A 25,377-nucleotide genomic window follows, 5' to 3' on the forward strand; every position below is an offset into this window, starting at 1 on the left:
ACACATAATTATTATTGCTTAGCTATATAAGTCTGCTATTCTGCTTAATTAGAAAACGGTTGGTATTTATATAGTGGCTTTATCCAAAGCGCTATACAATTATTGCTTCTCATTCACCCGCTCATATACACGCTCACACACTAGCGGTGATTGGCTGATATGCAAGGCACCAACCAGCTCGTCAGAAGCTTTTTGGGGGTGAGGTGTCTTGCTAAGGGACACTTACACACACCCAGTGTGGGATCAAACCGGCAACCCGCCAACTGCCAGACGACTGCTCTTACCTCCTGATGTTGTATGTAGTAGTTAATTCTCCTGTTGGCAGTTGAGTGTGGGGATATTCTGAGCGCTTACGAACATGTCAGAAGATTGTTTACCTAGTTAATTACCTAATTAATTAGCTAGCTAGCTGAGCTAGGTGGTTTGCATTAGCATTAAATATGTGTTCTTTTACGCAACGACCCAACACATTTAACAGTAGTCATGCTTTGCGAACTGTTCTTTTTTTTGTGGCAAATGCATCATTCTATGGGTTTGGTTTGGTAGGGTGTCCTGATTACTGATGCTTGCTAGTACTATACTGACTCACTAGCTGATAGCTAACCAACTAGCCTACATAATTGCTAGCTATAAAAAATCTTTCCTCACCAGAAACCCGAAATTTGATATGAAGATTCTAAAGACTGATATCACATTTTCGAAAACAGATATCAAAATTCCGACGTTTGATATCAAATTTCAAGAAAAAGGATTAAATGATTCAGTTTGAAAAAAAATTGAGTTCAAGAGTATGGTTCACAATAATACATTTTGGCCTGGGTAAATTAGTAGTTTTGAATGGGGAAATGTGTTTTTTGGCACCAGAGGTTGGCAAAACTGCAATACCTCGAGTAACCAACCACTGCCATTTGCGAGCTTTTCAGAGAATGGCAAACTCTCGGTTTTGACAGGAAGGAAACATTTCAATGTAACACTCAGCTCAGTTCCGTTTCCAGTATATTCTACGGCGTGTTCTCGGACCAGCTTCAGGATTCCACTCGAGTATTCTAGAAAAGTAGCTAGCTATCTTGTACTAACGTGAGACAAGCCATCTGATCTGACTAGACGCACTGCGGAAAAAGCGTACTTAGCGTTTTCAGTTAGCAAGGAACTGAACGATTATACGTGTTGTATGTTGCCTGATATTTAAACGACTTTGTTAACGCTAACGCTATCTAACCAACGTTATAATTAGCCATTTCATAATAGCTCGCTAACCTGCTAAAGATCCCAACGAATAGTTCCATTGGATATTTGTAGCTAGCTACGGGCCATTTGTGTTATTGTTGCCAGCTCAGTCTAACTTAGCTAACCTATCTATTAATCGTACATACTTAGTTACACATCCTGTGCTCCTTAAGTAGCTACGGTTATCTAGTCTTCTGTTCGAACTAGGGATAGCTACCACCGCCATCAATCATGGCCAAGTGGGGTGAAGGGGATCCACGATGGATTGTAGAGGAGAGAGCCGATGCAACCAACGTCAACAACTGGCACTGGTAAGGATGAAGACGGTCGGAATTGTCGAAATATTTAAGATTATTGGTCGAACGTTAACTATACCTAAATAGTACTACGTTATCCAGCCAGGTGTAGCCAAGTTAAGTTACCCTAGAATCCCCGCGTCTTGTTACTTGCTCGCACCATTATGGCTTTCCGTTCGACCGCGGTGAGATCTGAAAAGTACAAATGAACGTAAAACATGTAGCTGACGTTAGTCTAGTAACAATTGACTGACGCCCGCAATGTGCTTTATCTTTCTTTGTTACTTTCATAACGCTTCCTAGTTTAGTTTATTGCGTTATAATTGCGAAGATCTTGAATTGCTTGTCACAATATTTGACCAAGATCACCGGAAAATGACCTTACTAGTAGCTTAATTGTAGATGCCTAGCTACTGACCAAACAACGGTAAGTGATCTTTCTCACGTAGATAAGCTCTTTTATTTGTTTTGTAACACATATTTATTTGTATGTTCAAGGCCACAGTCCACATGAATGGAAAAGTTGTAACTGAGCACTTGTTAGACAAGTTTGCATGGAAGCACAATTTGTGAAGTAGTTGTGCATGCATTTGGCCTTGTCACTCAAACCGAGGTCAAAGTGGATGTTGTAAATTAGAGGTGGCTAATAATATCTAAAGTTGGAAATAAAATGTAGTGTAACAGATTATGGGTTTTAATAATAAAATAATAGCGCATCAGTATTTTGCCTTTTACACCGCATCGACCAATTTGATTCGCGAGTCTATTTCAAGACCTTCGGCAGGGCAGCAGCTTGACTTGCACACGAGGGTTATTTTTGATTCATGACAGCATGCCTTTAACTACCGGGGGAAATAACATTCTCCATGCCATCAGGCTACATAATGAGGAATATATGTGCAACAGAGACAAAAGTGACGCTGCAATAGGCATATTCTCATGGGCTTCTCAATGCTTTTCTCCTTGTATCTAATGTAAAGGCTCTCCTAGTGTCATCTGAAAGTCATAAATTGCTCGGTACTGTCCCCTATCTGCTTGCTCACTGTAGCTGTTCTTTTTACCCCCCCTCAGGACAGAGCGGGACGCGACAAACTGGTCGTCGGACAAGCTGAAGGAGCTGCTCCTGGGGGTGCGCGTTGAGGGGGGGGAGGGCGTCTGCGAGGTGACGGAGGTTGACAAGCTCGAGGGAGAGGCGTCCATCAACAACCGCAAAGGGAAGCTCATCTTCTTCTATGAGTGGAACATCAAGGCCACGTGGACCGGTATGCTGTCTGAAATCTGCATTTAAAAAGAAACAGGAAAATCACTTTGCTTTAAGCCTTTTGATCGATTAATCCCATGTGAGCCCTTTTGGAGATGAGTAATGAAAATGCAGATTTGTGATCCTGACCGTGCTAGTACTGACTGCTTGGTCATAGTTTCTCAGGGAGGGAGGGTGTCAGTTAGCAGGTTAGCTGGTATAGGTTTTCAATCGAGATCTTATTGACCTGCTAATTATTAGATTCAGGTGTGCAAACTTGAAATTAAAACCTCATCAGGGATAGTGTTGCAAACAACAGGAAGTATAAAGTCTTGCAGGAAAGATGGGGGGTCTGGGCTAAGGTGTATATAAATCTACAGTGTGTGAGCAGCAGAATGATGAAATCTCCCTCTTTCCCACAGGAACATCAAAAACGGGAATCAAGTACAAAGGGAACGTGGAGATTCCCAATCTCTCGGATGAAAATGACATGGATGACCTTGATGTAAGTGTATTATGAAAATTGATTCAAAGGGGGGGTGGGGGGGGGGGGGGGGTGGGTGATCCTTTTTTGCAGCGTTTTTGTTTAGATGAGAGTGCTGGTGACATGCATTGGTCATTGGTCATCCCCAACAGATCAGTGCGTCGCTTAGTAAAGATGAGCCGGACACTCCACTGCTGGCCCTCATGAGGAAAGAAGGGGTCCAAGCCGTCAGATCCGCACTGGGGGGCTACCTCGGCCACCTGAAAACTGGTAAGCTCCATTTTGTCGGTTTCCTAGCACCATGCTAATTTATAGCTTGAAGATTAATACTGGCCAACGGCGTTGTTTCAATCTGGAACAAACAAGAGTGTGGTAGGAAGGATACTGGAGACTTTGCTTATAAATTGTTAGACGGGAAGCTAGTGTAAACTAGCATAAATTGCTTGGTGCTCTCCCCGAATGAACACGATAAGAGTGTTTACAGACACAGAGCCATTGTATTACTTGGTTGTTATTATTATTGTATTATTAATCATGATTTGATGTGTCAGTGAACTTTCTGAGCAGGTAATGATACAAAGCTCTTTCTCATTTAATTATACAGTGTCTCTGTTGGACTCCGAGAAAGATTGAAAACGACCAAGAATATTGTACCGCGATCAAAATGAAATGGTCACCATTGCCAAATGCAAATGTGAAATTGTGGCACCAAATTTTGTTTCATTTACACCTCTAAGACATTCTGTTCCATAATGTTTTCAGTATCTTATTTTGACATTGGCTTGAGGTTTAAAAAAAAGTATTTTTTTGGTGCAGAATTTACTCAAGGGATGATCCTGCCTACAGCCAATGGCTTGACCAAGCAGCCCCAGGAAGAGTCGCAGTCCAAGGCCAAAGTGGATAAAACACGGGTAGGTAATGTCCTTTTACCTTGGACGAAGGAGCCAGATCTAAGGCACTTGCTGACTGTTAATGTTAATTTTGATATTTAACGGGGTATCAAAATGAATAAAGCCCCAGTCTCCACAAAACAGACGAGACGTGAGGAAGAAAGTTGTATCGGTGTGATCTGTCCAGTTTTAGAACGACTTTCGGCATTTTGAAAACTGAGCGTGTCAAGTCTTAAGCCTGGAGTTTGGTGATTAACGTTACAGCTCACTGAAGAAGTTGTTCATTTACTCAGCGCTTTGGTGTGGACTGCCTAGTCCATACTTGCGGACGTTCCGAGATTTCTCTAGTCTTGTTTCGTCTTGTCTCGGCTGTTGGCTGTTTGGCGGAAACTGGGCTTAACGCATTAGTTTAGAGAGGGCGCCTCAGTAGATGAATGTCAGGCAAGATGGTTGTGAAATCCGGGATAGGTGATTCTAACCTTTCGAATGTTTCTCTTACACTGAATTTGAGACTAGTCTAAACACGTATGCTGGGGATTTGGTTGGGTGTGTTGAGAATTTTGCTTTGGAGTCCTCAGACACCATTGTTTTCAACATGCCATTTCCCTGTTTTCCATGCTTTCAAACTTCTAAAGGTGCATGTTGTGATGTGTGTAGATATTCAATATTTAGATTTTGATATTCGTCTGCAGGAAGATTCAGGGTTAAATTCTCCAAGCCACCAAGCAATGAAGTACTGGTCATTTGTGAAGTTTTATGATAAATAATATCAGTTATTAAATGCCAGGTGCCAAATGCATTTAGAGGTTTAGATGTACAGTTTCCTCCGGTTAAAGCATAAAGAATCATCTGACATTAGCACTGTAAAATGGCTACATTTGTCTACTTCGTGGACACATGCATTCTGTGAATTAAATACAATAACATAAATACAAATCCATTACAACATGGGCTGGAAGATTTCCCCAGTGTCCACCTCAAAGGAATGGTACATGCTCGCCATAGTGCCCAGGTTTGAAGCACACGCACAAAGGGCGTGTGTTTGGTCATAATGATGGACAGGACGAGTGCCATCTCTCCTTGCACACAGATTGAGAGTGGGAGCTCTGCCCCTGCACCCAGCACTGGGGTGAAGATCCCGACCTGCAAGTTCAGCCTGAAGGACACTTTTATGACCTCACCAGAGGAGCTCTACAGAGTCTTCCTCAACCAGGAGGTAAGTTGACCAGGTGGGAAGAACGTGTGCTTTACCATGCATTGGACAGATTGTGTCATCATTACACATCAGTATGATTGGTTTTAAGTGTTGACTCGCCAATTACATGCCAACGGCAGGGTGAATTTGTATAATTAGTTATTTAGCTGACACTTTTATACAATGTGACTTGCAGTTGATTAGACTAAGCAGGGGACAATCTGCTCTGCAGGGGATGCAGGGTTAAGGGCCTTGTTCAAAGGCCAAACTTCTGCACGGATCTAATAGTGGCTACACCGGGACTTGAACCACATACCTTTCCTGGTCCCAGTCGTTGCTGGCCGTGGGTCATCGGTAAAATCTCTGCAATGGCAGTCATGCCATTTTACTTTGAATAAATCTGTGGTCTTTGGTTGTGTAGATGGTGCAGGCATTCTCCCATGGGCCAGCTGTGGTGGACGCAGACAGGGGCGGCAAATTTCGGCTGATGGACGGGAATGTTTCTGGAGAGTTCCTGGAGCTGGTAAGACATCTGCAGGCCATGTTTGTTGTACATTTTCAGATCTAGGGGAACAAAGAAAAGAAATTTGAGTCATTACGTTTGCTTTAAATTTTTTCAGGTTCCTGATGAGAAAATTGTGATGAAGTGGAGGTTTAAGACCTGGCCGTGTGGTAGGTTACTTACCTGCGTATCTGGTAATTTATTTGTCGTCACCATCTATTGCATAAACTAAATTATCAAAAATAAATAAATACCTTTCTACCTTCTTTTATAGTGGTTCCTTTTTGAGTGCTACAGTAAGCAACTTTTTGAACCTCAGCAGCTTTCCAATGTTTTTTTTTTTTGCTTAAGAGTTTCATCCGTCAATATTTCAACCGTGAATTACGAAGCCGTTGTGTGTTAAGGAAATAAGTTGCTAACAATTTGCTACATTGAAACTAGAACAAATCCGCCAGCCACCATTCAGGTTTCATGCTAGCCTGCTTGCAGTCGGCATTACCATTAGTTTCAAGATAGCAACTTGTTAGCTACTTACTTTCTTCACCAGCTTCAAAATTCACTTTTGAGAAGTTAATGGATGCAATTAAACTTGTTGAACAAAACGTGAACTCTCTTCAGCTTACCACAGACCTTATTTTTGGCAGAAAACAAAATCCCTATGAGGAAAAAGCTTCCTATAAAAAAAAAAAAAAGTAAACACTGTAACACCATTGTCTTTAATGCCTCTGTTCTTCATGTCTAGACTACTAGTGCAGTTGATGCACATGTCCACCATGTCAAATAATCTTATAACTGGCTCAATTTCCTCGTTATAACCCCCCCTCCTTCTTCTCCCCAGAGCACTATGCTACGATCTCCCTGAAGTTCTCGGACCGGGGCGGAGAGACCGAGCTCAGGGCAGAGTGTAAAGGCGTTCCGGTGAACGAGGAAGAGAGAACGAAGCAGGGCTGGCAGCGTTACTACTTCGAGGCCATCAAACAGACTTTTGGCTACGGGGCGCGGCTCTTCTGAAGACAACCGGCTATGTCATCTTAGCACTTATCCCTGACCTCTGACCTCTGAACTTGAAACCATAAGACACGGGGAGAAAAAAAAAAAAAAGAAATTATCGTCACCTGTCTTTTATTTGTGTGTGTCAATGCTTTCATTTCTGGTGCAGATACTGGATTCTGCAAGCACTAGCTGTTTTAGTGAGCATGACTGAATGGTGCCTTGATGGATGGAAGGCAGCATTATGACAAAGTGGTTCTGAGCCCGTGCTTGCTCTGGGGCTCCTTAACATGTGTCCTGGAAGCAGTGGTGGAAAGTCCAGGGGTCAGATGGTAAAAGTCCTACCATGCGTTTCTTACATCCATAAACTCAGCCAGCTGGTTTCACCGATTAATTCTGCCTCCTGCTCCAGAATTGTGCTAATTAGCAAATCAAGGTGATTGGCACGAAATACTGGGGCGGACTTTTACTTTCTGAATCTGGATTTTGCAGCTCTGTCTGGAAGAAGAGAGATTGAAGTGCGATGGATTGGTAAAGTCAAATCGGTAGAAATAAAAGTACTTTTCAGTTAGAAGGTAATTCAATTTGCTAATTGGGCTGTATTTTTTGGTTTGTTCTTTCTATAGATTTAGACGATAATATAAATAAATGCAATTTTTATGGAACTGCTTGTGTTTCATGTCATCTCAGTGGGGTCAGTGGGTCCTATATGCGTGTGCACCCAGAACCGGGGTCTGCAGTCTGGGTCTTAGAGAGCTGCAGGATGTGCTGATTTTTGTTTTCACCTTAAAATAAGCAGCCAGTTCAGACACAAGAAACTAGGTAGTGCAAGTTAATTATGCCGCTGCTTTCAAAGATCAGTTAAGTGCTGAGTAACAAACAATAGCCAGCACACTCTGTGGCTCTCCAGGACCCGGGATGCCAACTCCTGCCCCAGAACAAGAGCGGTCAACACGCCAGTGTTCTTTGTGCCAGTTCATTGTGAGCACTGAATGAACAATTTACTTTGAAGCCTTGGAGATCTTTTAAGTGGTATTTACTCCCTCTACTCAATTCCAAGACAAATGTTTCTCCAAGTAATCAAAGACCCTTAATTTGAATCGCATTTGTATATTCCAACAGTAAGTATAAAGCAATATCTGACAGTAAGTGCTTGATCTAAAACTTTATGTGAGTCTACATAATACGGTATCCCCATTGTCACTTAAAACGGGCATGCAAATGTGGTGTCCAGATATTCAAAATGCTATATTGTGTGGATTTACATTTCAAGGTTTCTGTTAACCTTTAAAAAAAACCAAAAAAACTCCCTTTACTCTTAAGATATTAAGGCTACTAGATGCTTTATGTCACAGATTCCCTCATTCCTTACACCACGTGCACAAGCCCTCAGGTCTTCTGATGCTGGCTTGTTAGTATCAATACAACAGCGTTAAAGGCGAAGTAGCCTGGAATTATGCCCCCAGGCTGTGGAACACCCTGCCACACTGAACCTCATCTTTGTAAAACGTCCGTCAGTCGACGAAAACGTCAGTGGGTATGTGGAAAACGGTTGTTAGAGAGACTTAACTAAAAATTAAATCGAGCTTTTAACTTTATTTCTAAAAGTATCATTTTAATTTTTACATCTTTATCTTTAATTGTTTTACATGTCATGTTGTTTTGTTGTGATTTTTTATTTTATGGATTTTTCCTCTCGTTGTTCTTAATCGAAATGTATTATTTTAAATCCATAATTACTATTTTACTGAGAGACCTTTCATTTTTTAGGCGTCAGTAAATAGTCCTAATGAATCCACCACGGTGCCCGCCAGGTGGCTGTGCACGCCTTGCTGATGCCCTGTGAACGTCTGTGCGGATTCCGTCCGCACACACTTTAAACGAAACTGCTGACTTGAAATCAGTTTGCCTATCCTCGATTGTTTCAATGTTAATCTTGGGTGCGGATAGGAGCTGACCCAGAATCGGTGTATATCTGCAGACGCAACCTAATACAATGAAATGTGTGGCGGAACCAATGTGGATGCTGCAGTTTTATCCAATCCCTTCAACGAGTAAGTGACGTATGTTGTGGTGTGTGCAAATCCTATTGGACAATGCTATGTACAAAGTTATCATTGCAAGCTGCGATTGGTATATCGTGCAAGGTCAGGAAGTACTACCCGGGGTTAAAGAGCCCACCCCAAGGAAATTATGAATTTAACGTAGCTCGCAAACGTTAGATGATAATAACGTCAATGTGCCTTTATATTTAATAGCAAACCGTTCGTTAAAAGTATGCGAAATTGCTGCGTTTATTTGCATGGCAGGCTCTTGTCAAGTCTTGAAATGTCGGATTTGTATTGATCTTGAATCAGGAGCAATACACTGTCTAGCTAGCCAGGCAGCTTAGTTAGCTTGCTGACTTTTACACGCAAGTAAAATATAAATAGCTAACTTCGTTTCATAGCTGAACCAGTTGCTTATTTGGTGTGTTTCCAATATATGCATAAGAAACGGTGCGATATTTTTTGTCAACAAGACGTTCTGATGATAAGCTTGTTGGTCGTTCGATAGCTAGCCATCTAGCTAACTTCTAGCTAGCTAAAATTACCTGTATTTCTGAATATAGATAAGCATGTCCATTTCAGACAGGATGGTGACAACGTGGCTGTTGTTTACACTGTCGCTGGTTCTCTCGCGAGGCATAACAGCTGGTAAGTTCATGGATTGCACCCAGCTATTCCAGCTAAGATCAGCTGGGATTCTAAAATGGTTTTAAGATGTGTTTTTGACACTTCTAGCTGGGCAAAACTGGTTAAAGGTGTTTAAACTGGAATAGTAGTCTGGTGGTCAATTGGTAGATTAGCTGACTGTATAGACTGGTGAACAGCTGGTTGACTGCTGCAAAACGCAGCTTAAATGAGTTTGACCACGTTAGGCTGGTTAGATCTGCTGGGTGATGTAAATGTTTGACATTCTGTCTGTTTTTGTATTTGCAGACGTTGAGGAAATGAATGGTGAAGCAGATTCCAAGGTAATTAATCACGTCCGACGATTAGTTCTTTCCAGTTGGTTTCCAAATTACATATTTGAACTTTTGATATTACTTTTCATATTTGAACACCATTTTGCTCTTAGTATGGCATATGTTTTGGTGAGAATGAAATCTGTAAATCTGTCATCTTCGCACGTGAGGTGTTTTGTTCCTTTATTAATGTGGTTGTTTTGTGCATTTATTACATTAGTTATTTTACATTACGTTAGTCATTTAGCTGATGCTTTTTATTCAAAGCGACGTACAGTTGATTAGATTAAGCAGGGGCCAATGTGATTGAACCACCAACCTTCCATGCCCCAGTCCAGCACCTTAGCCACTAGGCAATAGGCTGTCCCCATATTAATTTGCCTTGTCCAAAGAAACTTAGAAATGTACAGACTAGTGCTATAAGCCTTAATATACAACAGCATGGTTCATAGTGAACCAGCAAACACAGCTACATGAAACTCATTAACGGCCCACTATGTAATTTCTTCAGAACTTTCAGTTGTTTTTCGATGAAAATGACATGGATGGCAACTAAGTATTAGTATTGAATGTCTTGCAGCAGCCTCTTGGTAACCTGGGCAATGACTTCGCTTAGCGCACTGAACTGTATGATACCGAGCCTTTGCGACTGGTGCCCTTCCCATAAGCCTGCTGTGGCAATGTCAAATACATCTGAGGTAGTTAGGCATGGTTTATTTGGCAAAACACAAGCTAATTATTCTTTTTGATGTCTTTCCCGACCAGTGAGTTATGAGTTTGTCTCCATGGTGATCAGCTGAGCAAGGACTCTTTATTAAAAACAAATAATAAGAATGAAATGCCAAAGATTGTAAGCCATTAGCATTATGCTAGCCAGTGGGCCTTTAAGTCTAGAAAAATAAAGAAGGGTAACAGGTCTTCATTGAGAGTCCCAACATGCTGTTTGCAGAGGTGTTTTCAGTGTTTCTCCTTTCTAAAACTGTGCCTTATCTTTGCAGTCCTTTGAAGACGAGAAGGCAGAAGATAAGGTGCCAGTGGGCACGAGGGACGTGGTTGGACAGGTGACACTCCACAAGGAGGAGGGGGTAGGGGATGGACCGACTGTTGGGGAGACGGAGAGTGAGATGGGCGGGATCAAGGAGGAGGACCTGCCGTCGCAGCCCACCCCAAAACAAGAAAAGCCTAAAGAGGGTAAATGCCACCAACACAGCTGATATTAAAAAAGATGTGAAATGGCGTTTCTTACTTGTTGAGAATATGCTGGCCCTCTGCAATTAGACAACTCCCAGAATTCCTAGGGACCAAGACTTTCACTGAGTCTGCCATTACCTAATGAAATGTGGCATGTAATGTGGTCAGGGAACCACATTTAGCTACGAACGTCAAGGAGTCCATGAGACTGTAATGAGATATATGTACTGTAATAAAATGTCAATGTAGTTTTGTGCTTTATCAAAAGCCAACTCATTTATTAGTCAACAATATATATTGCTTGGATTGGGTAGTTGAAAACCTCTATTTTAATACTCTTATGTCCTTGCTCTGATTCAAAGGGAAAAATGTATCATAACTCTAGTAATGCCTCCTTTTGTCCCGATGACTTTGACCCCTGCTTGCCATATGTGTGTTTCCTTTTAATGCGTCCCTGCTGACTGTGTTTCTGGTTACTGCAGTTCCTTTTGCGATTGGGGGCACTGCTGCTGGGGAGCCTTGCCTGTTCCCCTTCCTCTTCCTGGGGAAGGAGTACTCGGACTGCACCACGGAGGGCCGGGGAGACGGCAGGCTATGGTGTGCCACGACATTCGACTACGACCGCGACAAGAAATGGGGATTCTGCGAAAGTACGTACACCACAATCTCCTCAAGGTTTTAGAAGGTCTTATGGTAACACTCCAGTTTCTGCAGAAGCCAGAATCCCCTAATTCCTTCCATCCTTGACATCCTTAATCTAAGATTTGTCCGGTGGGCTACAGGAATTTACAGCGCTACCTTTTACATTGTGGATAGTTTTGCCGGACAATTTCCTTGTCAGCCATCTTGTCGTTTGTAATGTGACGTCATGGATATATTTGTGAGGCAATTGTCTGAGACATTTAATTCCTCAGTCTCATCACTTCAGACCGCCATTTACTCATTTGCGCTTTCCTGTTTAGTTACTGTATTGCATGTAAGGAAAGGCTCTTGCACTTTGAAAACCTCTTGGTCCCCCCTGCCAGCGGAGGAACAGGCGGAGGAGAGACACCGGGCAGAGGAGGCTGAAGAGCTCTATCAGAAGGCTGTCAGGATAATCAACAACACTGGCAAGAAGAGCCAGAAGAAGGAGTGAGTGCACACTCAACCCTTGATCTCTCCCTTTCTGTTTCTCTCACTCGCTGGTACTGGAAGGTCTGACCAGGAAGCTGACGAGAGCCGTGGTCCTTACTCCTGGTCCTGGAGAGCCACAGGGTCTGCTGGCTGTCGTTGTTACTCACCACTTGAGTGGCATGGCAATTGATCAATTAAAGCAGTTAATTCCATGGTCACCTGGTTTCTTGAGTCTTAATTGTTTACAAAAATGAACAGACCGTAATTAAGTATCGCGGTAGTAAAAATAAAAATGCATCCATGTAAACAGGGGTGTTGAATCTTATCCTAAAGGATAGTGAGTAACAATGAAAGCCTGCAGACCCTGCGGAGCTCAAGGACCAGGAGTGCGCACCAACTCTGTTCGTACACAACAGCAACTCTTAATATGTGCAAAGTTAGGCAAGTTCCCTCAATGTGTTCCTTCCACTCCAGGGGCTACAAGCTGCTGTCGAAGGTGGCTGACATGGGCCACACAAAAGCCATGGAGAAGGTTGCATACGCCCTGCTGTTCGGAGACTACATGACCCAGAACCTACCGCAAGCCAAGGAGCTTTTTGAGAAGCTGGTGTTGGAGGGGTCTCCCAAAGCACAAACGGTATAGCACACTTCCCTGTGGTCCAAAACGATATAGTATCACACTCCCCAAAGCTCTTTACTGCCTATCCCATTATAAGCAAAGTGGTCTAGCATACACCCACGCAGCTTGATATAAAATGCTGCCCTGATAAATTTGTGGACTTCTGGTCTTGTCAACCTTCTGTTTTCTGACACGATTTCCACATTCCCATCAGGCATTGGGCTTCCTTTACGCTGCCGGCCTAGGGGTGAATTCCAGTCAAGCAAAGGTAAGCAGGCTCTCTGAAGTGAGTGAACATTTAAAGATCAGGAAGTCATGGCAGTTCCTCACACGTTTTCCCATTTCATCTTGCAGGCTTTGGTGTACTACACCTTTGGAGCGCTGGGAGGAAACCTTGTGGCACATATGATTCTGGTGAGCCTTGAGTGTGCGCCGCTATTCTGTAGCTTGCTTGATGTAGGGAAATGCATCTCGCTTGTACCTATTTTCCCTAGCTTCCCTAACCTGTGGTGAAAAAGTAAAAAGTAATTCTACTCCATTAAGTTCCTCAAATCACGGTTTAAGAAATGCTGGTTTTCCACCCTCCCTTTACCAGGGTGTGAAAACAGTCTGGCTGTCTGGCAATCAGTAGCAAAGAAAATCAGGACCACATTTGACTATTTGACTATTTGACTATTTGACTATTTGACTATTTGACTATTTGACTATGCTCTAAACCTTGCTGGGCCTTTTCCTGTCATTCTGAGGCAAGTGCCCCTTTTGGCTTGTTGTCTTTGCAGGGGTATAGATATTGGGGTGGCGTTGGTGTGCCTCAGAGCTGTGAGTCTGCTCTGACCCATTATCGACTGGTGGCCGAACACGGTAAGGGTGTTCTTATAAAGCCGGTTGTGGTGTTCTCGTTTTATAGAAAATGGCATCGAAAATTTTATGCGCTATTTTTATTTATGTATTATCTTTTACATTTTATTTCAAATAGAAATGACTAGGAAATGGAGTACCATTTGTTTGTGTGCCCATGTGTATGTATATAACGTGTGTGCCCCTGTGTATGTGCATGTATATAATGTTTCTGTGCCTGTGCACATGTTTATGTGTGTAATGTCTGTGTGCGCGTTTGTGTGCCCGTGTGTATGTGTATAAAGTTTCTGTGCCCGTGCGCATGTGTATGTATATAACGTGTGTACGCACGCGCAGTGGCCAATGACGTGTCCCTCATGGGGGGCAGTGCGGTGCAGAGGATCAGGCTGCTGGACGAGGTGGAGAATCCCGGCTCAGGCAGCGGGATGCTAGAGGAGGACCTGATCCAGTACTACCAGTTCCTGGCCGAGAAGGGGGATGTGCAGGCGCAGGTAAAGCAGCCGTGTGTGTGTGTGTGTGTGCGTGCGTGCGTGCGTGCGTGCGTGCGTGCGTGCGTGCGTGCGTGCGTGCGTGCGTGCGTGCGTGCGTGCGTGCGTGCGTGCGTGCGTGCGTGCGTGCGTGCGTGCGTGCGTGCGTGCGTGCGTGCGTGCGTGCGTGCGTGCGTGCGTGCGTGCGTGCGTGTGTGTACACTGCTTTAGTAATGGTGACATCACTGCCCTCCTCCTAGGTTGGACTGGGTCAGTTGCACCTGCACGGCGGGCGGGGTGTGGAGCAGAATCACGAGGTAACACCCAACGCCAGCCTGATGTATTCAGCCCGCCCGAAATGCAGTGAATCTTACATCAATGTTTCTCACACACCTCTGTTCTTCTTCCTCAGAGAGCCTACGACTACTTCAACCAAGCGGCGAATGCGGGGAACACGCATGCTATGGCCTTTCTGGGAAAGGTATGCTTCTATCGTGTGGTCACATGATGCATGGTAAAGGTAGCATATCACTGGGAGGGAACAATGTACTTTACAGATTTACTGGGGGTAACTTTAATGCAGGGGTCTCTAACCCTGGTCCTGGGGAGCTACTGGGTCTGCTGGTTTTTGTTTTCACCTTAAAATCAGCACCCTGTTGAGACCCAGGTAACCAGGTGAGGTGAGTTAATTAATCAATTAGAGCAGTTGATTACAGAGTAACAACGAAAACCAGCAGACCCTGAAGCTCTCCAGAACAGGGTTGGTGACCACTGCCTTAATGGGACAATTGCAGCATGCTTAGCTGGAGTGTGAACCTCAGGTTTAAAACTCTAGACGATGGAACAGTATTTCAACTGGAACAGCTACCCAAACTGGAAAAATGATTAGCTTTTGTAATTTGTAATGCAGTTGAGCGATTGAGAGGTTTAAATCCAAGCAGCCAAAACTGGGCTTCGTTTTTGATGCTCATTTGCTGGTTTTGTTGAGACGCTGCTCACTTTAAAAATGCAAAGTCTTCATCTAATGTTTCTCTGTGTGCTGATTTTCTATTTGTTATTGTGTTATTCGGACCATACAGTAAAACAGTATTTGCAGTATTTGGTTTCAGAATGCTTTGGATAGTCAGTGGAAGAGGTAACAGGCATATTTTTTCTGTTTTAAACCTGAGGTTTAAGCACACCGCAACTGACCCAGTATGTTTTAGGTAACCGTAAAAATTGAGTTTCCTCTGTGAGGTAAAGTTGGTTGATATGAAAGTTAGGTGTAAGAGTAAATGGGAGGTGGTTGAAAGGTCAAAGGTAACGTGTGCTTTCCTCTACAGATGTACTCTGAGGGCAGTGAGTCCGTGCCGCAGAATAACGAGACTGCTCTGCAGTACTTCAAGAAAGCCGCTGACTTGGTGAGAGAGCACGTCGTTTCTGCCTAACCCTGAATAACACTTTCTACATCTTGTTTTAGGTGATGTTTCTGTTAAAAATACTCAGTTTCTGTATATGTGCATTACTGTAGTACTTTATGCTTGTCATATTATTGGTAGCGCTAGTGGGCAAAAAAAGATAAATGAACATGTGAAGTGTATTAAATTAAAGGAAGGATTTTTAAGAGGGTCCTTGGGTAATTTCTGTCTGTCCTTCCAGATTAGTCACATAGGGCGTTGTAATGTGATACGGATGAACATTGTGTGCTGTGTACTGCTGTTGTATCCCTGAATGCAGCCTGCTCACGTTTAGCCCTTTTCCCACTTCCTGTTGGCTCTCAGGGCAATCCGGTGGGCCAGAGCGGTCTGGGTATGGCCTATCTGTATGGGAGGGGTGTGGCTGTGGTGAGTGTCCAATCAAAATGCCACGGCTCTGACCTGATGCCCACATTCCACGTTCACCATCGTCAGGGCTTAATGCTAACAGTTTAAAAACATTTTAGGAATGCACTAAAGGGCAGATCACACCAAAGGTGCTTTAAAGTCTCAAATGCAAGGTGCATTTCATGAACAATCTTATGAAGCCCACTCTGAAAAAAGCACTGGATGCGTCTTTTCTACTGTCGCTAGGCAACTGCACTCCAGTCCTGTGAGTCGCTTTGCTGAGGTCCCAACTGTATTAATGGTGTAGCCAACTGATGCTCCTCGTTTTGAAGTGGGGGGTACTCGTTTTGTTATTTTGAGACAAAAAACTAGTTGAAACACAAATGTGGATGGGCCAAACCGATCAATTGTGGTATCCATTTTGTCCTCTGTCTTTGCTTACAATGGAACTGAAACAAAATGTAGCCCCGCGTCTATTTCCATGCGATTGGAGAGCAAAGAAAAGAATGGCAGTGAGGCACCCGGGGCAGGTAAACGCAAGGCGCTAGTGCACAAAAGCAGCCTGGAAAATGCTTCAAATCCACTGAAAATTATTATAAAACAGGCCCCCCCGCCTATAAAGTGCATTTGGTGTGATCCAACCCTAATGCATTCCAAGTAGTAGGTTTGCTCCTAGATAATCTTTCCAGTTACCACTCAGGAGCAAAGTCGCCTAAAGCAGTAGCACTTGTAGAGCTCTGGTCAGCATGGAGAATGTTTCATTTTATACCTGTTTACATGATGCATTTTATTGCATTTGTTTTGCTGTGTCCAGTGGTACTGGGCCTGTCTAAAGGCTTTAATGGTATTGTAATGCTAGCCTGTGATTCTTATTGAGGGCTAACCTTGTAATAAAATGAATTGGCTGCAACCCTTGCTGATATATGTGAAATGTCCCTGTGGAATGAGGAACTGAATGTGTACGAGACGGGATCCTAAGATGAGCAAATCAGATTAGGGAGGTTGTCAGACTGTCATTAAAAGGAAAGCAGGGATCAGGAGCAGGTAGTCCTGGGGTATTTCACAAAGCAAGCTAACTCAGTAAGCCGGACTTCTGTGCTGAGTAAAACCCGGAACTGCTCCGCTATTTTTACTTTAGTCCATGTTCCATATTTGAAGGGGCTCCAGGTTTTACTTGGTGCTGAAGTCAAGCTTAGTGAGTTAGCCAGCTTTGTGAAATATCCCCCTGCTGTCAGTCATTAGCGTGGCGCTAAGGGGTTAGCGCTCGTGTCTGAGCCCACGTTTGCTTGCTTTGGCAGAACCACGAGCAGGCGCTGAAGTACTTCCAGAAGGCGGCGGAGCAGGGCTGGGTGGACGGGCAGCTCCAGCTGGGCACCATGTACTACAGTGAGTGGACGCCGTGTCCATTTGGCAAACCTTCGGCACAAAAACAAACCGCCAATTAAGCAATTACGGCATAAGAGGGCGGGCTATATGGTTAATACAGTCATTTATTTTGCATGGTTACTTGTTAGTAATGGTTTATGCATGGAGTGATATTGTTTACAATTTTGATTAGCTGTAACTCTGTCAAATTTACTGTCACTTTAGAACTCAGCATCCATGATGGTTATAAAACCGGTTGTTTTCAAGCCCTGACTGTGTGTTTGCACAGGGGCGGCCTGTAGCGTAGTGGTTAAGGTAAATGACTGGGACACGCAAGGTCGGTGGTTCTAATCCTGGTGTAGCCACAATAAGATCTGCACAGCCGATGGGCCATTGAGGATTGTCTCTTGCTTAGTCTAATCAACTGTACGTCGCTCTGGGTAAGAGCGTCTGCCAAATGCCAATAATATACTGTAATGTAATGTAATGTAATAATGTTAGCAGGAGCTGTCTACAAACCCCGTACAGAACACTGAAGCATGTAGTTCTTTGCATTTTTCCTTTGAATCGGCAAACACCAGTAGGTTGTTAGTCCTGTGTCGTGTAGCACCCGCAGGCGATTGGCTTTAGAGACACGGTCAGTACCTGTGCGTTTTCGGGTCGAGTCCCCCGAGTCACGGCAGGTTGCCGCTGTGTTCACAGGCGGTATGGGCGTGAAGCGGGACTACAAGCTGGCCCTGAAGTACTTCAATCTGGCGTCGCAGGCCGGACACATCCTGGCGTACTACAACCTGGCCCTGATGCACGCTACGGGAACGGGGGTGTTGCGCTCCTGCCCCACCGCTGTGGAGGTGAGCCTGTAGGGGGCGCCATTTGGCCCTAGTTTCGCTCTGTTGGCTTGCAGTTGTCAACTTTTTTTTTTAATGAAGATTCATAGTACATAGCATTTTTTATTTTTTTTAAATAGTTTTTGGCAACACTTAATATGACAATACTGTGTTGATGGCAGTTAACTGACATCTCCTTAAGATTTGACTGAATGAATGCTTTTTGTATTTGTACGTCATTAATTAACTACATTTGTTAATGCCAGTTCCAATTTGCTGATGGAGAGCAGGATGATCTAATTGTTAGGGCTGATCCAATTAATTTCCTGTCTTTTGAGGCTTTCAGCCAATGCAAACATTTCACTTAAAACATCGGTTTTTTGCGATTAATATGTACTTTCGTTAGTAGTTAACTTTCCTTTAGTTAATGTATTTGTTAATTTCATGCTTCATGTGTTTGTACATCATTAATTCATGATTAAGCGCTACATTATTAATGCCAATTCATGAACCTTATTGTAAAGTGTGATCATTTATTTAATGCTTTATAAATTTTCACATTGGATCATTTTTACAAACAATTTTTGTGCTTCTAATTAACGAGCTGTTTCTTAGAATGAAAGGCAAATGAGATTGAAGGATGGTGAAATGAGAAGCCCTGTAGTGACCTGTAGTTTTAATTAAAGATGCAACGCCTTGCACTTGGGATCAGATTACTCCAAAATGGGCTAAAGGAGATTGTCCATGGTCAAGGCTCTCGACCGTGCCAATGAAGCGGCCCTCTAACCGCTGCTGTGCGTTTCGTGTGTGCGAGCAGCTGTTTAAGAACGTGTGCGAGCGGGGACGGTGGTCAGAGAGGCTCATGACCGCGTACGGCAGCTTTAAGGAGGGCGACTCCAACTCCGCCGTGGTTCAGTACCTGCTGCTGGCCGAGCAGGGCTACGAGGCGGCTCAGAGCAACGTCGCCTTCATCCTGGACCAGAGTAAGTGTGTGCGCGCCAGTGCAGAACAGCCACCACCAGGGGGCAGTGTGAGTGCTGCACGTCAGAACAACAATTTCCGTGGTGCAGTGCCAGGGTGGCACTAGCACTGCATAACAGTCACCACTGGGGGGCTGTATGAGTGTGGCACATGAGAACAACCACTATCAGGGAGAAGTGGCAGTCTAGCATTAACACAGCATAACTATCACCACCAGGGGGCAGTATAAATGCAGCCCATCTGAAATGCTATATCCATTGAGCTGTGGCAGTGTAGCACTAGAACAGCAGAACAGGCACTACCAGGGGGCAGTATGAGCTTGATCTGGAACAGTGGTTCCCAACTTTGGTCCTGGGGCACCCCTGTGTACAGTATACTGGTTTTCCGTTGAACCACGGTTGCAGTCCCAGGATTTTAACGAGCTCTAAATTTTGTTAACAGCTCGTTTTTGTTCAAGTGCTTTTCTTGTTCAGAAGAATTATCTACCCTCGTAAACCACATTGTCAGAAATGGCTCTGTGTGCCATGAAGGATAAAAGCTTTGTCAAAAATGTGCTTATTATGCTACTTTGTGTAAACAGAGATGGCAACTTTAATTGATAAAATGTAAGCTTGAAGTGGATCTATAGGCTGTACGATCACAGGACCGCTGCAGTGCTGCCTGATATGAACGCTCTCCTTGTGTCCTTGTGCTTTTCAAGCAGAAGAGGCACACATCTTCGGGGAGAACGAGACGTACCCTCGCGCTCTGCTCCATTGGACGCGTGCGGCAGCCCAAGGTCAGCATCCCAACCAATCACGGTCGCTGTTACTGTGACCTTTCCTCCTTTTTCTATAGATTTGTGCTCTCTCTAGACGTGTGCCTCCTTCCCCTCCATTTTGAGCTGTTCAGTAGCTCGCTGTGGCACAGCTGTTCCTCAAGGGATCGAGTGGAGAGGAAGATGTGTGTAATGTTAACCGTTTAAGGTCTGAGGTCACACGTATGTGGCGAGAATGTTCTTAAAGGAGCACTGTCACACTTTTTTCTGTTGAGATTATTTGGATTAAATTCTTAAATTATGTGCATAGGCATTTTAAAATCACTGAAAACATGGGGCAAAATGTCTAAGGGCAAACACTTCCAGTGAAGTCATCGGACGTGTTTGGCTTGAATCTCCAGCCTGCGTTACCCAGAAGGTAACGGGCGCTCAAACTCCATCCTTGAATGCAGAGACTGGTTTATGGGGCGGCCACCCATCCAGGTGATCACGTGACACTCCAACGAAAAATACGGCAACGTTAGCATACAGATATCACAGAACCTACCTTGGCTAGCCTGAGCGATATGACGGACAGCTCTGACTTTGCCGAGTTAAGGGACACACTTTTCTATTTTGACATAAAAATACGACAACAACAAAAAATCTCCAAGTGTGACAGTGCTTCTTTAACTGAACAGTCTAATGTGATCAACCGGCCTTGGGGGGAAATTTGAGTTTCCATACGTAACACTGAATTGTTCAGTTATGTCTTTAAATAAGGACAAAAGCTGGTCGTATGTTAAAATCATGTCTATTTTCAGAATGCCAGAAAGCTGATGTGTTGCATATAGCATGGCATACGGATTTAAAAACCCATATTTGCAGTCAACTGCCGAGAAACCTGAGGCTAGTAAAAGCTAACGGCGCTAGCCCACAAACTTGCATCATTAACGCTGCTTCTGCCATCAAATATTCAAATGAAGTCATTCATAATTTAGTTGACCAGGAATGGAATTCATTAATGAACTACATTCATGCTAATGGTATCAATAACTACTGATTACAAGTAAGTTCACTTTCCTTTTTTGTACTCTGGATTAGAACCTCTAACAGATTTCCTATACAGTGCAGTCCATGAGTATTTTGACCGTAACACATTTTCTGTTTTTGCTCTGTACTCCAGCAAACAGTCAGTTGAAATAAAAACAATGTGTGGTTAAAGTGCAGACTTTCAGCTTTAATTTGAGCGTTTTACATCCACATTGGGTGAACTGCGTAGGAATTACAGCGCTTTTTTAATACAGCCCCCTCTGCACTTTAACCACATAGTGATTGTTTGTTTGCTGGAGTACAGAGTGAGGAAAAAAATAAAATAAAATACTTACGGACTACACTGTAGATTTAAATGCAATTCCAAGGCATTTAGGAGTAAACATTTTACCCTACTCGTTTATGGTTGTAGCTTATTTGACGTTATGTTTGACATGCTAACATTTCACCGATGATGGTTCTACCTCATGGGCAGGGTACATGGTGGCCAGGATCAAGCTGGGGGACTACCACTTCTACGGCTACGGCACGGACGTGGACTATGAGACGGCAGTGATCCACTACAGGCTGGCCTCAGAACAGCAGCACAGCGCTCAGGCCATGTTCAACCTGGGCTACATGCACGAGAAGGGCCTGGGCATCAAACAGGTAACGCACCCCCTCACCTGGAGAATGAGCACTGCAGTATGTACAGAAGCATACTGAGTAACCACCATAATACACACAGAGCCACACAGTGAGTATCCACCATTACATTACATTATTGGCATTTGGCAGAAGCTCTTATCCAGAGCGATGTACAGTTGATTAGACTAAGCAGGAGACAATCCTCTCCTGGAGCAATGCAGGGTTAAGGGCCTTGCTCAAGGGCTCAACGGCTGTGCGGATCTTATTGTGGCTACACCGGAGATTGAACCACCGACCTTGCGTGTCCCAGTCATTTACCTTAACCACTACACTACAGGCCACCCCACAGGCCCACCATAATACACACAGAGCCACACAGCGAGTAACCACCATAATACACACAGAGAGTAACCACCATAATACACACAGAGCTGCACGGTGAGTAACCACCATAATACACACCGAGGCACACAGTGAGTAACCACCATAGTACACACAGAGCCACACAGCGAGTAACCACCATAATACACACAGAGCCACACAGCGAGTAACCACCATAATACACACAGAGCCACACAGTGAGTAACCACCATAATACACACAGAGCCACACTGAGTAACCACCATAATACACACAGAGCCACACAGTGAGTAATCACCATAATACACACAGAGCCACACAGTGAGTAACCACCATAATACACACAGAGCCACACAGTGAGTAACCACCATAATACACACAGAGCCACACAGTGAGTAACCACCATAATACACACAGAGCCACACAGTAAGTAACCGCCATAATACACACAGCCACACAGTGAGTAACCCCTGCAATACACACAGTGAGTAACCACTGCAATACATATAGAGCCACACAGTGAGTAACCACCATAATATGCTCAAAGCCACACACAGTGTGTAAGTACAACATGCACACAGTGGTCACCCCCACACCTCTGGTAGATTTTTCACAGAATGACCCATTGTAATGCTGATGTAACAATTACCTCTTGTAATTGAAAGCAATGGAGTTCTACAGTGGAACACTGACTTAGAATTAAGAAAAAACATTCCACAAAGCCTTCTCTTAAACAGGTTAAACCAAAGCCCATTGAGAGAGAATGCCATGTCACCTCCACTGACTGCAATAGAACTTAGAGTGCAGTGCTATGCTTTGTGTAGTGTGGTGGCACTGTTAAACAGTCTAGAATAGATGGTGGTGAATTGCGCTAAATGCTATAAAATGGTCGTCACAGCCTATTTCAAATATTTTCAAATGACTGTCATTGTTATACAGTCTAATGTTTATTATAAATACATTATTATGAGCTGAGATGCAATTAATGGTTGTTTTATGATCTGACGAGTCGAAGTGCACAGAAAATTGCTTCTTGTTATCTGATGTCTGCAAATTTTCTCCAAATCACAATAACAAAAAATATTTCTCTTAGAGCAGAAACCTTTATAGAAAACTGCCATTGACCCCTCTTCATTCTGCTCTGTTAACACCATTTTAGTGCTCATAGTCGCCCCCTGGAGATGAAACCTGATATTCATGTCAGTGGCATATCTCCCTATTACAACATCTCTGGTTAAACATCTCTTCTCTTCCCTCCCTCCAAGGACATCCACCTGGCGAAGCGCTTCTACGACATGGCGGCCGAGGCCAGCCCCGACGCCCAGGTGCCCGTGTTCCTGGCCCTGTGCAAGCTGGGCCTGATGTACTCTCTCCAGTACTTGCACGACCTCAACGTAAGACCCGGCGGGCGACCGTAGCCAGACCAAAGAGGGGAGACTGTGTGGTGCAGTTTCATTGAAGTTTGTCCCTATCCCTGCCTCCATGTACAGGTGTCGGACCTCCTGACGCAGGTGGACCTGGACCAGCTTCTTGGTCCGGAGTGGGATCTGTACCTCATGACGGTCATCGCCCTGCTCCTGGGCACGGTCATCGCTTACCGCCAGCGGCAGCACCAGGCCGTCTTCCGCCCGGCGCCCCCCCAGAGGGCCCCAGCCGAGCAGGGGGAGCCCCAGCCAGAGGGCCAGTGACCGGGGGGGGAGTCCCACCTCTGTAACAGCCCCCTGAGCCATGCTTTTAAGTGCGCACGGACACACACACACACACACACACACACACACACACACGTACACGTACACGTACACGTACACATACACACACTTCCCTGTGCAATGGTAAGGCCTTGTTTTTTTTGGTCAGGGTCCCATTGGGCCAAATAAGACCAAATTGCTACCATGTCTGTCGATTTGATGTAGGGGTCTGGAAGGGGGGGGGAAACAGGAGTCTTAACACATCCTGGTCATACTCCACACACCAATCCACTTACTATCACAGATAATATGAGAGCAGCCCACCGCAGTGTACACTTCTTTGTCGCATCAGCTACGCTAAGCCACAATGGGTGGGAGATTGGCTACGTTTCACCGTGGGCCGTACGCCGGGAATGTGATTTGCTGTACCCCGAGCGGGCGAAAACATGTCGTCTTAGCGTTTTTTCATCAACGGACATTTTGCGTGACTTCTCCGCGTCTCACTCGCAAGAAGCTTGAATCTGTTCTCACTACGGGCTCTGCCGCGTTGACCTTTCACCCCTAACTGACTCCGGCCGTTTGTCGTTTCGGGAACGACGCGCCAACATGACATTAAGAAGGCCTTTAAAGATAAACGCGGAGAAGCCATTTCGAAATATTTATGTCTTCGGCTAAATAGGCAACTTTCACACGCTTTCCTGTTCCAGAGCAAACTCGACATGATGTCCGCAACTAAGAAGATACCAGCCCCATCTCTGGAGATATTCTGTAACGCTGTGCTTCAGGACTACTGTGTGGTCTGCTTGTTACTGTATGTAGATCCCTCCTCAAGGTCTTGTTGCCATGATCTCAAAATCAGCTGTTTTTCTTCTTTTACATTTTTTCCTTTTTATACAGCTGGACTGCGCTATTCTGATGGACTGTAGATCAAGGATACAGCAACGGCACCCCACACAAAACTTTCTGTGCTTTGCCATGGGGGAGCCTTGCTTATGCTGCTGGGGAATTTCAGGCCACAGCTGGTCGCACGTGTTTAAATGGCAATGCGTTCATTCTAGGTGTATAAATGTGTATAGATACAATTGTCTATAGGATGTAAAGAATGCAGTGATTTTCATTAAGTGTTTCTCAAAATAAGTAATTATTGTCGTAATTATCTCCTTTTACGTATTCTACCTTGACAGTTGCTTTTACTCTTCATTGAAACACTGGTGAAAACCCCAAATTCCATTTTTACATTGTTTAGGTTCATACAGAAATGTAATAAAAATGATTAAAGCAATTGATCTGCATGCAAGAGAGCTGGCTCACCTTCATGACTTGGAGAAAAAAAATGGTCCAAAAATAAGGCCAGGATGTTATAGATTCATTCCGATGAATCAAATAGTAACAACATTAATTTGATTCATTTTTTGATTATAATAATTCATAGTAAATGTAATGTTTCAGATTCTTTTTCAGGACAGAATGCTGATTACATAAACACAAAGTAAAATACATGCTTCTTTCTGTGTTCTTTTGTGTTTTGTGCATTTTAAACTGGTCTGAGTAATACTCAAAAACTAGAGGAAAGTTGACAGAACATCTGACTGCTTTTCGCCATCTGTATACATAAAAGAGAGTGCGGGAGCCCTGCACAAAGTTAGCAGGTAGTTTGTTTTTGTGGATGGTGTAGGTGGATGCATTGCTCACTGCAGTGAATCATGATATATGCTGAAGGGATCCACAATTGTACTTTGCAGATAGAAAGGGGCTTAAGAAGTAGGGTTCTATGATTAAAATATTTGACATTGGGATCCATTTAATATTTAGATATGTATTCAGATTAACCCTTTCAGTCCCGAGCCCGATATGAAGTG

At 44.0% G+C, this 25,377-nt stretch overlaps 2 protein-coding genes across 3 annotated transcripts; both read left to right on the forward strand.

Moving 5' to 3' along the window:
* The first annotated feature begins 881 nt into the window (after positions 1-881).
* On the forward strand, positions 882-7,489 carry LOC133129524 (activator of 90 kDa heat shock protein ATPase homolog 1-like). Its single transcript, XM_061243683.1, has 9 exons — positions 882-1,538; positions 2,595-2,785; positions 3,186-3,268; positions 3,400-3,517; positions 4,064-4,158; positions 5,228-5,353; positions 5,754-5,855; positions 5,953-6,004; positions 6,673-7,489. Exons 1-9 carry the CDS (start codon positions 1,459-1,461, stop codon positions 6,843-6,845), a joined length of 1,020 nt encoding a protein of 339 aa, XP_061099667.1. The 5' UTR covers positions 882-1,458; the 3' UTR covers positions 6,846-7,489.
* Positions 7,490-8,981: 1,492 nt separating this feature from the next.
* sel1l (SEL1L adaptor subunit of SYVN1 ubiquitin ligase) lies at positions 8,982-25,017 on the forward strand. 2 transcript variants are annotated; one of them, XM_061241905.1, is made up of 21 exons: positions 8,982-9,520; positions 9,806-9,840; positions 10,830-11,022; positions 11,505-11,672; positions 12,048-12,153; positions 12,610-12,772; positions 12,969-13,022; positions 13,109-13,168; positions 13,534-13,615; positions 13,949-14,103; positions 14,340-14,396; positions 14,492-14,560; positions 15,402-15,479; positions 15,840-15,902; positions 17,180-17,267; positions 17,949-18,097; positions 18,891-19,056; positions 19,755-19,832; positions 21,319-21,491; positions 23,096-23,224; positions 23,321-25,017. In XM_061241905.1, the coding sequence occupies exons 1-21, from the start codon at positions 9,442-9,444 to the stop codon at positions 23,516-23,518; spliced, it is 2,343 nt and encodes a 780-aa protein (XP_061097889.1). In that variant the 5' UTR covers positions 8,982-9,441; the 3' UTR covers positions 23,519-25,017. The 2 variants fall into 2 exon arrangements, with proteins under 2 accessions (XP_061097889.1, XP_061097890.1); XM_061241906.1 differs by having other exon boundaries at positions 19,758-19,832.
* Positions 25,018-25,377: the final 360 nt, after the last annotated feature.

The sequence above is a fragment of the Conger conger genome, chromosome 5 (genome assembly GCF_963514075.1).
Source record: "Conger conger chromosome 5, fConCon1.1, whole genome shotgun sequence".
In the NCBI taxonomy this organism is placed as follows: Eukaryota; Metazoa; Chordata; class Actinopteri; order Anguilliformes; family Congridae; genus Conger; species Conger conger.